The 11,661-nt window shown below is 48.7% G+C and overlaps 1 protein-coding gene across 1 annotated transcript in view; it reads left to right on the forward strand.

Moving 5' to 3' along the window:
• LOC116080757 (cytochrome c oxidase assembly factor 8) overlaps positions 1–3,430 on the forward strand; it is a 24,455-nt gene extending 21,025 nt beyond the window's left edge. The window contains exon 5 of the mRNA XM_031357301.1: positions 3,086–3,430. Within this exon, the coding sequence (XP_031213161.1) occupies positions 3,086–3,191 (106 nt within the window). The 3' untranslated portion in view covers positions 3,192–3,430. The remainder of the gene's footprint in view (positions 1–3,085) is intronic.
• Positions 3,431–11,661: the final 8,231 nt, after the last annotated feature.

Genomic DNA, 11,661 nt, shown 5'->3' on the forward strand with positions numbered 1-11,661 from the left:
ATCCACATCTGTGCGGTTCCCCTAGCACATCCACATCTGTGCGGTTCCCCTAGCACATCCACATCTGTATGGTTCACCTAGCACATCTGGGTTTTTTTTTTAATAGCTTTGATGTTTTCAGTGAAGGTGGAAGTTGCATTTTTTTTTAAAGATTTATTTATTTATTTTATGTATATGAGTACACATTGTAGTTGTAGAGATAGTTGTGAGCCTTCATTTGGTTGTTGGGAATTGACTTTTAGGACCTCTGTTCACTCCAGCCCAAAGATTTATTTATTATTATAAATAAGTACACCGTAGCTGTCTTCAGACGTACCAGAAGAGGGTGTCAGAGCTCATTACAGATGGTTGTGAGCCACCATGTGGTTGCTGGAATTTGAACTCAGGACCTTTAGAAGAGCAGTCAGTGTTTTTACCTGCTGAGCCACCTCTCCAGCCTACATGATTTTGTAAGGTTACACTTTTTGCAGTTTTAACTAAACTTGCCAGCTTCAGTATATGTGCACGGTACCCACAGCACCTCTGGGACTTATATCAGCGAGTAGGTCCTGACAACATCCCTTAAGTATCTTTCCTTGGAAATATGTGGTCAGTCAGGACCCTTGGTCAGTAGAGATCAGGGCCACAGGAGAGCCATACAGGGACCAGCAAGGAGCCTGAAATGCAGGCTGAGTTACCCTCCCAAGCAGTACACACAGAAGATTACAAAACATCACTGCACACGTGCGCTCGTCCGCATGAGCACTCACGAAAGCTTCTGCATCTCTTCTGGTTATGTATGGCTCATGTGGAAGAGCTTCCCTGCCCCTGTGCCAACAGTATTCAGAGGTGATCACACAAAAGGACACTCAGTCTTGCTGGTGGTGGCACACACCTTCAGTTCGATCACTCAGGAGGCAGAGGCAGGTGATCTCTGTGAGTTTGAAGCCAGCCTGGTCTACAGAGTGAATTCCAGAACAGTCAGCGCTGCCCTGAGAAACTCTATCTTGGAAAACAAAACAAACAGAACACTCAGAAATAGTGATGTAAGCATTTCCCTGGTGGCCACACAGGTCTAGACACTCGTCATCCCTCATCATCCCTGGCTGCTAAAACCACCGGTCAGCAAAAGCTGTGGGGATTGGATGGTTGCAGACGAGGGTGCCACACCTGAGTCCTAAGTATGTTCACATCTCACTCATTAGGGCTGCCCTGTGTGTGCCCATGCCTGCAACTGTTCTCATGAGGCATGGGGCTGAAGTGTGGTTGGCCTTCCAAGTCTAAGCACCAGCTCAAAGGCAGAGTAAGGGCTGTGGATATGTGGGGCAGGCATGAGACCTGAAGATGTCAGCTCAGTCAAAGCACTGGGAGTCATTCTACAGAGTGCCCAGTCCTGAGCGCTTGGGACAGATGTCTAATGGGTCAGCTGATCATCCTGTCAGAATATTGGGGTTTGTTTTTGTCTTTTTTGTTTTGTCTTTTTGTTTTTTAACTTAATTTTGAGACACGGCCTCATATGTAGGCCTGATTGGCTTGAAAGTTGCTATGTAAGCAAGGGCTCTGTCTCAGGAGCAATAGAAAAACAACAGGCAGGTGTTACCGTGATTGGCTCTTCTTTGTTACTGTGGCTGGTTGGTTTTTGTTTTTTGTTTTTTATTGGATATTTTATTTATTTACATTTCAGATGTTATCCCCTTTTCCGGTTTTCCCTCTGGAAACCCTCTCTTGGTGTTTGTTTGTGTTTTTTTGTTTGTTTGTTTTTGAGAAAGGATCTCACTATGTGGTTCTGAATGTTCTGGAATTCACTGTGTAGACCAGGCTAGCCTCAAACTCATAGAGGTTCTGCCTAATTTCACTTCCCAAGTGCTGAGATTAGAAGTGTAGGCCACCATATGCTTGGCCTGATAAATCTCTCTTTTTTTTTAAAAAAAAGATTTTAGTTTTTTGTTATATCTGGTAAAGCAGTCAAGATGCAACTTGAGATTTGCATTAAAATGTAGCAGTGTCAGGGCTGGGTGTGGCCAGAGTGGAAAGGCCTCAGAGAATGTGGGCAGCATTGGAAGCTGGATGAGCTTTGAAGGGAGCTAGCGGAGTCTGTGTTGTATTGCTTCGACCCAGTTAGGTGCTCAGCCACGTGAGCTCATGGACACAATGCACGGCTGCCCCCTGCAGGCTCTGTATGTGTGTGTGCAGTGCTCTCCGGAAACTGCCTGCCCCCTGCAGGCTCTGTGTGTGCAGTGCTCTCCGGAAGCTGCCTCCGCTCGGAAACAGGGAGGCTTTGCTGGCTTCTCTGCCTGAATGTCCAGATCAGACCGTCCGCTTCACAAGAGCAGTGTGGTTTAGGGTTCCTCTTACCAATTGGGGTTGTCTCAGCTAGTGAGTTGTAAAGTTGTTAGGAAGGTGGATGGAGCTTGTGGACCTACACTGTGGCTGACTTGTGCTGTCACCTCCTTAGGGCTCTGGCTCCTCTCTTACCTTCTGTGCTGAGATCCAAGGAGTCAGTGGATCCAGCCCTGGCAGAAGTGCCCCGTAGCTCAGGGCCTGGAATGGCTGGTGGCTTTGGGGCAGCAGGGGCTTGCACCCAGGATCTGAGACACCTTTCCTCCATGCAGTAAGCCCTCCAGACTTCACCTCACCACTAGGCTCGGGGCTGCCACCAGTGGGCGGGCTTTCATTGATGACTTGTAGGCAGCAGCCCATGTATTATCTCTGTACAGATTCTGCCAGGGTGTGTATGAGGGAATCAGAGACCTGTCACCCAGGGGAAGGGATTTAGAGCTTTGTGACATTCAGCTTCCTTCTGTGGAGTACAGATTAGACCGAAGCAGGATACCCTCCCACCCAGGCCCTAGAAAGCCTGACAGACAGGCTGTTCCATGGATACTCATCACTGCCCGTCTAGGGATGCTGCTGGGTTCACAGAGGATCCTAGGACTCTGGCAGTAAAGGCCAGGGGCAGGTTAGAGTTCTCTGTGCGTAGAGAAACTGGGTGTGTATGTATTTGGCCTGCTGGGGTGGAAGTAGGGAGGTGACCATGGCACCTCCAGGGGAGCTGTTGTCTGGGGCCTGACATTGCAGTTGACTGGAGCCCTCTCTTTCTCTGTAGAGACTGGTACAAGCGTAATTTTGCCATCACTTTCTTCATGGGGAAGGTGGCCCTGGAAAGGATGTGGAGCAAGCTGAAGCAGAAGCAAAAGAAGACAAGCAGTTAGGAGGAGCCCACCCGGATCTGACCCACAGCACCAGTCTCCACTTACAAGGCCCTGGGAACTAAGTGAGCACAAGTCCCTGGGCTGCGTGCAGACCCTTCCTGACAGTGCTTGCCCAACTGGCTCGGGCTCATCAGTATACTGTGTGTATGCTTATTGTCTGTATTTTGAGTTATACCAATTCAGAATATAGCAATGTAAAAATGTGAATAAAGTTTCACTACAAGAATTTAAACCACTGCAGGTCAGGAGTAAGCCTTGAGCTGGCTCTGGTGGTGTGGTGGGGTCCCCAGCCCTGACCACAGTAAGGCAAACAGCAGGTGCGGCAGCTTTGTGTGAAAGACTGATCGATGATCAGAATGACGTCATCATTTTACAGTGAGGCATGCATTAGCAGTCATCGTCACCATGGTTAAAGGTGCCTCTGAAATAGAGAGAACACGGAAATGTGTGTGGTGATTGTGGGCTCGTGGTCACCATTATGGTTCAGGTCTTGAATGTCTTCCGAAGGCTTGGATGTTGAAGGCTTAGGTTCCAGATGACGGCTCTGTGGGGAGGTTGGGGCACCTACTGGAGCCTACATGGGGATAGTAGGCCATAGGGCGTTCCCTGGACTCGGCTAGGAGTCCAGCCCCTTCCCGAGCTGTCCCCTTACCATGAGGTAAGCAGTGCCCTCTGCCATGTGCTCCCTGATACCAGGTGCTGCCTCACCAGCTGCCCAGGGACAGCGAGGCACAGTCATAGGACTGATGTCCCTCTCTCATCTACGCTGATGTCTGCAGTAGTTTGTCTGTAGCAAGAAGCTGATGTTGCCCTGTGTCCTGCTTATGATGGGCCTTGCCAGGCCTATGCAGATCCACGTCACCAGGGTTCTGCTCTTTTGTTCCAAAGTTGCCACCTGGAACAGGGATATTGCCACTGTTGAACAAATGGGCTCTGCTCCTCATTAGTGGCTTGCTGACCAGTCCAAGTATACACGTTGTATAGGGTGCTGTTGGTCCTCACGGTGCCAGCCACCAAGTCTCTTGTTTCAGGGAAAGAGACTACATTGTTTTAGGTAGCATTAGAGCCAGGGATACAGCTGGAGGCCAGGGACTGTGCCCAAGTGTCATGTCAGCCACTATCTCTGCAGAAGCTGCTAGCTTTGTGCAGATGGGCAGGTATTTGTCAGGCTCTCTCTGGATAGTAGTAACCTCAAGTAGGTGACAGGGATTTGGGACTCTCGTTACCCTGCCCCTCAGGCTGAACACCAAAGCTACCACCACGTTTTCCTCCTCGTTTTTAAAGGTGGTGTGTGTGTGTGTGTGTGTGTGTGTGTGTGTGGTGTGTGTGTGTGTGTGTGTGTGTGTGTGTGTGTATCTTTGAGGAGGGGCTGTTAGGACTCTCTGAAGCCAGGCAGGAAGTCTACGATAATCTGTTCCAAATCTGCAGACTCACCAAGACCAGCAGATGGCCTCTCTGGCTGGCCACTCGTCTCTAGGTTGGACCTTTTGGTGAGGTTAGGCACAAAGCCCCAAACCAGCCACTGCGTAGAGGACCAAGGCTGGTGGGAAGACATCACTCACAGCATTGATCTTGTGATCTGATCTCAGGACAGTGAGCTCCTCTTTGGCCCCCAGCTGCTGGCACTGTCTTGAGAGGTTCTGGAAACGTTGTGAGATGAGGCAGAAGGTAGGTAGCTGTTGTTTGTGACAGCCGCTTCCTTACGGTCTCTCTCTGCTTCCTGGCCACTGTGATGTGAACTGTGGATCAGGAATCTGTGAAGAGCACACGTTAGTCTCCTAGTCTGTACTACCTCTAGTCTGCTCTCCTTGGACTGTCCTACTGTGGGCCACGTGGGAACAAATGCTCCAGGATCAACAGGGCAGAGTTCTGCCATGAAAGGTCTGTGTGAGGTTTGTCTTTTGTCCCCATAGCCTCTACTGTCCTGTGCTGCTGTACCCAACGGTTGACCTGATCCCAATAAGAGCACTCAGTAGCATGATAAAAAATGATACACTTTATTTTTTTAAAGACAGCGTCTCACTGTGTAGCCCAGGCTGGCCTCTGACTCACAGACATCCCTCTGCTTCTACTTCCTGACTGCTGGAACCAAAGGTGTGTGCCATCACAACCACACCTGGCTTTTCTTGGACTGTTTAAGGTGTGTGTGTGTATACTTGTTGCTGGGTTGTGTGTGTACTTGTTGCTGGGTTGTGTGTGTGTGTATGTATGTGTACTTGTTGCTGGGTTGTGTGTGTGTGTATGTATGTGTACTTGTTGCTGGGTTGTGTGTGTGTGTGTGTGTGTGTGTGTGTGTGTGTGTGTGCTTGTTGCTGGGGATTGAACCCAGGGCTTTGTACAGCAAGACCAAGCATTCTGCCACAGGGTGACATCCTGGACGTGGATTCTTAAAGTCTAGTAAAGGTTGTGTTAGATTACAAATATGTACAAATGAATTGTAATTGCAGTTATTTTGACCATAAAATTTGCTTTGTTTTTAAAAGTTAGGTCAAGGAGAGTCTCTTTTTTTTTCATTTTTCCTTTTTTTGGGAGGGGGCCATTTCAAGACAGGGTTTCTCTGTATAGCCCTGGCTGTCCTGGAACTCACTCTGTAGACCAGGCTGGCCTCAAACTCAGAAATCCACCTGCCTCTACCTCCCAAGTGCTAGAATTAAAGGCGTGTGCCACCACTGCCAAGCAAGGAGAGTGTCTTTTATAGGCACATTTTTTTTTCCCTCCAAGTTTTTTTTTTTTTAAAGACTTTATTTATTTATTTTATATATATAACAAGCACATTGTAGCTGTCTTCAGACACACCAGAAGAGGGCATTGGATCCTGTTTCAGATGGTTGTGAGCCACCACGTGGTTTCTGGGAATTGAACTCAGGATTTTTGGAAGAACAGTCAGTGTTCTTAACCGCTGAACCATCCCTCCCTCCAGCCCGTACCGGCACATTCTAGTAAAGTATTACTGTAGACATTTTGGCGTTTAGGGGTGGGACTTTTATATTTTATGTTATTTTATTTGTGTGTGTGTGATGTGGGAGGGGTGCAGGCACTCTACCATGGCATTTATAAGGTCAGAGGTCAGCTTTTGGGCGTTGGTTCTTTCCCTCCCACCTTGTTGAGGCTGGGTCTCTGCACTGTGCTGCATGCACTGGTCCTGCCTGCCCCCTGCTCCCCACATTCAGTTGCTTATCATGTTCCTGCCTCCCGTCTTGCTGTAGGAGTGATGGATTACAGACAGACACCACTGTGTCCATTGTCAGAGGACATTACTGCCAGGCCATCTCTCCAGGCCCAAGCATTAGCTTCTGACACACAGTCTTTCCGCGTAGCTCGGCTAGGCCTGCAGCCCTGACTGGCCTCAAGCTTGTTATTCTCTTACTGCCTCTGTCTCCAGAAGGCTGGAATGGTAGGCATGTGCCTCCAGCTTATAGACTTGTACATATCTATAACTTAAAGGCTGTCTTACTGACATGCTTTATAATGGTTTCCCTACAAAATGCTTCCTTGATAAATTTCAATATTTCTTATATTTACATTGTGTGGTTACCTTAAAAAGTCTCAAAAGGGGCTGGAGAGATGGCCCCAGTAGTTAGGAGCACTGGCTGCTCTTCCTGAGGACCTAGATTCAATTCCTAGCACCCAGGAGATGTCTCACAACCATCTCTAATTCCAGGGGATCTGAGGCTCTCTTCTGACCTCTGGAGGCACAGACACACAGACACACAGGCACACACACACACACACACACACACAGAAGTACATGCAAGCAAAACACGTAGATACGTAAAGCAACAGCAAGAGTCTCAAAAACATAACCCTGATTGTCTTCCATGTTGCGCTGTGCTTCAGGAGGCCACATTTCCTCTGCCCTCAGTGCCAGGAAGGGAACTGATGTGGTCCTCAGAAGCTCAGGAACCCTGGGGTGGCTTCTGACAGTCATAACAGGAAATCTGGGCATGGGCCACTGATGCTATGTGGGGTAGCCTGGTCTAGGCCTCGGTGTCTTTGACTAGAACAGCACACAGAACCGCAGGAGGCCTCAGAGTGGCTCTAGTTTCAGTGTCTGATTTGGCTCAGGCTCTTCTAAATGCTGAGGCGTCAGTGGCTACTGAGCAGTACCTGGTCAGGTCTCTGGATGCCCTCCAGGGACATTCTCAGTCCTGTGAGAAGCCCTGCATCTAGGCTTTTCTCACTGTACTGAACCTTAACCTCTGGTCCCTGAAATCAAGGCTGTGCATCCCACTAGCCTCGAAAGCCAAGACCTCTTTGAGGAGTGTCTTAGTCAGGGTTTCTATTCCTGCACAAACATCATGACCAAGAAGCAAGTTGGGGAGGAAAGGGTTTATTCAGCTTACACTTCCATATTGCTGTTCATCACCAAAGGAAGTCAGGACTGGAACTCACATAGGACAGGAACTTGGAGCGGATGCAGAGGCCATGGAGGAGTGCTGCTTACTGGGTTGCTTCCCTTGACTTTCTCAGCTTGTTTTCTTATAGAACCCAGGACTACCAGCCCAGGGCCCTCCCAGCCTTGATCACTAATTGAGAAAATGCCTTACAGCTGGATCTCATGGAGACATTTCCTCAAGGGAGGCTCCTTTCTCTGTGATAACTCCAGCTTGTGTTAAGTTGACACACAGACCCAGCCAGGACAAGGAGCAACAGCTTTGAGACTTAGTGCCCGACACTGACGCTTGCAGCCTGCAGGAGAGCAGCCAGGCATGGTCTCCATCTGCCATCCTTGCTGGTTCCTATAAATATGCAATAGCTATCCTGGACTTCCTGTTAATGGGGAAATCATGTGGGAAGTGGTATGACCGAGTTTTATGTTTGCTGATTTAATTTTCAACCAGCTTTGCTTTTTAAAACAGGAATATATAATACCCACCTTCTGCTGACAGTTTCTAAGGTACACTGTAATGTGCTCTGCTGACATCACTAGGGAAGGGGCAGCACAGAGGGGCAGCTCATCTCATGAAGAGGGTTAAATTTCTCTCTCTCTCTCCTTTCTTTCTTTCTTTCTTTCTCTCTTTCTTTTCTTTTCTTTTCTCTTTTCTTTTCTTTTGGTTTTTCAAGACAGGGTTTCTCTGGATAGCTCTGGCTGTTCTGGAACTCACTCTGTAGACCAGGCTGGCCTCAAACTCAGAAATCCGCCTGCCTCTGCCGAGTGCTGGGATCAAAGGTGTGTGGTTTAATTTTCTAAGTAGCAGTCTGGGGCTTGTATGTTGGCAGGCCTTCCCCTGTGGTACTTTGAGTCATGTTACTTTCCCTTTAAGGCCTATTACATTTTTTTTTTAAGATTTTATTTATTTTATATATATGATGAGTACACTGTAGCTGTCTTCAGACACACCAGAAGAGGGTGTTAGATCTCAGTACGGATGGTTGTGAGCCACCATGTGGTTGCTGGGAATTGAACTCAGGACCTCTGGAAGAGCAGTCAGTGCTCTTAACCACTGAGCCATTTCTCCAGCCCTACATTTTTTAATTTGTAAAAAACACTTAATGCTTTGAGAATTGTATGTACCATGTTGGTTATACTGTCTGTTCCCTCCCTTCCTCCCTCCCCACCCAACCTCTAGTTTTCTTCTCCTTGAGTTTGGCTTTATTGTCCAACTGCTCTCGGAGTGAGACCTGTCCTGGAGACTTGTCAACCCACCAGGGGATCCCATCCTTCAAGGAAACTGACTTCCCTCTCCCAGTGTGAGATTCCCGGAGGGACCGCCACACTCAAATCCCGGGAGCAACGACCCCACTCACCACCAAGACACGGACTTGATGCAATCTGCAAGAGGCTTTTTATTCCAGCTAGTTGGGGTGAGACTCATATCCGTTGCAGGGGTAGAGGAGTCTGGCCCTGAGCAGGGTCTTAGGCAGTTTTTTATTTCTGTGCAGTTGCTGGGGCAAAAGGGAAGACTGGGGTAAGGGGAAGGTACGGGGTGGTTTCTGATTGGTGCTGGCTCCTGCTAGGGTCCAGGGGCGGGCTAGCCACCTGGCAATTGTTTTGGGCAGGTTGTTTCTGGGTTCTCAGGCCAGGTCGTCTTGGTTCCCTTGTTTCTGGGTTTTTGGGAACTGGCCTCCTGCTGAGTCTAACCAACGGCTAAGTTCCCACAGTACAGCTTGAAAACTTAATTTTAATCTCTCACCAGCCGCTATCAGATCCAGTAACTCCTCATCGAGGCGTGGAACTTCACCCACCTCACTCCTGCACGCTAGGCTTTTGTCAGGAGATTTGAGCTTGCGCGGGTCTTGTGCATGCTGTCACAAATTGCTGTGGGCTCATGTGTCTGGAATGAATGCAGGTTCCTTAAGCCATCCACTTCCGCTACCTCTGGCCTCTTTTTATGGACATGCTTTTCTCTGTGTAGTCCTGGATGTTCCAGAACTCTCTGTGTAGACCAGGCTGGGCTGGAACTCAGAGATCCACCTGCCTTTCAAGTGCTGGGATTAAAGGTGGGGCCACCACACCACCAGGCCTTTTTTTTTTTTTTTTTTTTTGAGGTAGAGTCTTACTCTTAGCCCAGTCTTTTGTAGAGTTCACTAGCAGGGATGGCCTCATCCTGTTACTCTCGTGCCTTAAATTAGCCATGTTCTGGGATTACAGGCATAAACCATTATGCCCAGTTGCTTAACTATATTCTTAACTTTCAGTCCACAGTCAGCTCTTCTCAAATTTTATAGCAATTATATCTAAAGTGTTAATAAAAATACTCCCTCAAATTAACGGCCACGTTTTATTTTTTTAAAAAACATTGAAAGTGGTTAGTTTTATTTTAAGTGTATGTGTGTGTGTCTGCATGGATGTTTCCTTGGAGACCAGAAGACGGTACTGAGTCCCTTCAGACTGGACCACCATACATAGTTACCATCTGATTCCTGTAGAAGGCTCTTGTCCTATTCTTCAGCTAAAGTCCAGACTGGCCTCATGAACACACACACACACACACACACACACACACACACACACACACTCTCGACGGCTTGATGCTCCCTCTTCCAACCTTCCCAGGGTCCCTTGCTAGAGAGGTATCTTGCCTCGAGTCCCAGTACTCCGGGCAAGCTCAGAGATCTATAGCACTTGGCTAGCATTATTACTACTGTTTTTTATTAAAACTTGTATGAGTGTTTTGCCTGCATGTATATATATCTGCAGCATATATGCAGTACCTGCAGAGGCCGGAAGAGGGCATTGCATCCCCTGGAACTGGAGTTACCGACAGTCATGAGCAGCTATTGAGCACTTGACTGTGCCCTCGGGAAGAGCAGCCAGTGCTCTTAACCATCTCTCCAAACCCCAGCATTGTCAATGGGCCAGAACTCATTATGTAGACCAGGCTAGCCTCCTGCCTCCCAAGTTAAAGGTTCACTCTACGAAGTGTGTTTTCAACTTTAATGCCGTCCACAATACTTACACACCGGCTTCTAGATGGAGCCAGGAAGCTCCAAGTTGCTATGCTAAGTGAGGAACGCAGAGGCCAAAGCGATGTGCTGATGCTAGGATAAGCCTCTGCCCTGTGTCAGGGACTAAAGCTTACAGAGATGGGTACACTGGGAACAGCTCAGAGCCCCAGGGAGCAGGGAAGAGGGTCTTCTCTGCCCTTGCTTTTCCCAGGGCTTTTCAAGCCAGTGCTGTGAGCCTGGGCTTCCAGTGGCCATCCTGCCGGAGGGCCAAGTGGAGCTGAAAGATGACAAAGTTTTCAGACAGGAATACTGCATCGAGGGTGCAGCTCTGTGAAGCCCTGGGACCAATGTATCATTACACACACACACACACACACACACACACACACACACACACACCCACCCCCGCATGCACAAAGGTGAAGGGTGATCAAGAATGGAGGGCAGGGCTGGGCAGTGGTGGCACATGCCTTTAATCCCAGAGGCAGAGGCAGAGGCAGAGGCAGAGGCAGAGGCAGAGGCAGAGGCAGGCAGATTTCTGAGTTCCAAGCCAGCCTGGTCTATAGGGCAGAGTTAGCTAGCTGAGGACAGATGTTCAGGCAGGGAGACCGTTGTAAATGGTGCTGAAGTAATGGCATTTCTTTTTGTTTTTCGAGACAGGGTTTCTCTGGGTAGCCCTGGCTGTCTTGGAACTCTTCCTCTGTAGACCAGGCTGGCCTCCAGGACTCCACCACCACCAACTGGCTGACGATTTTTTTTTACATGTCTGTGCAAAGCCAGGGCATGTTCAGCACCAGTGGGGCTTGTGCGGCCCATGGTCAGATGATGCTTCAAAGGCAGTGCTGTGGCCGCTGAGGGCACTGTGTGGGCAGAATCAGAGTGCACACAGGACTTCACCTTCTGCTCAGTCTTGCTGTGAGTGAAGTCGGCTTGAATGAGCAGTCTGTTTAAAACGATGTATCTCGGGCTGGAGAGATGGCTCAGTGGTTAAGAGCACTGACTGCTCTTCCAGAGGTCCTGAGCTCACAACCACCTGTAATGGGATCTGATGCCCTCTTCTGGTCTGTCCAAAGACAGCAAC

Source organism: Mastomys coucha, unplaced genomic scaffold (genome assembly GCF_008632895.1).
Source record: "Mastomys coucha isolate ucsf_1 unplaced genomic scaffold, UCSF_Mcou_1 pScaffold6, whole genome shotgun sequence".
Taxonomy (NCBI): domain Eukaryota; kingdom Metazoa; phylum Chordata; class Mammalia; order Rodentia; family Muridae; genus Mastomys; species Mastomys coucha.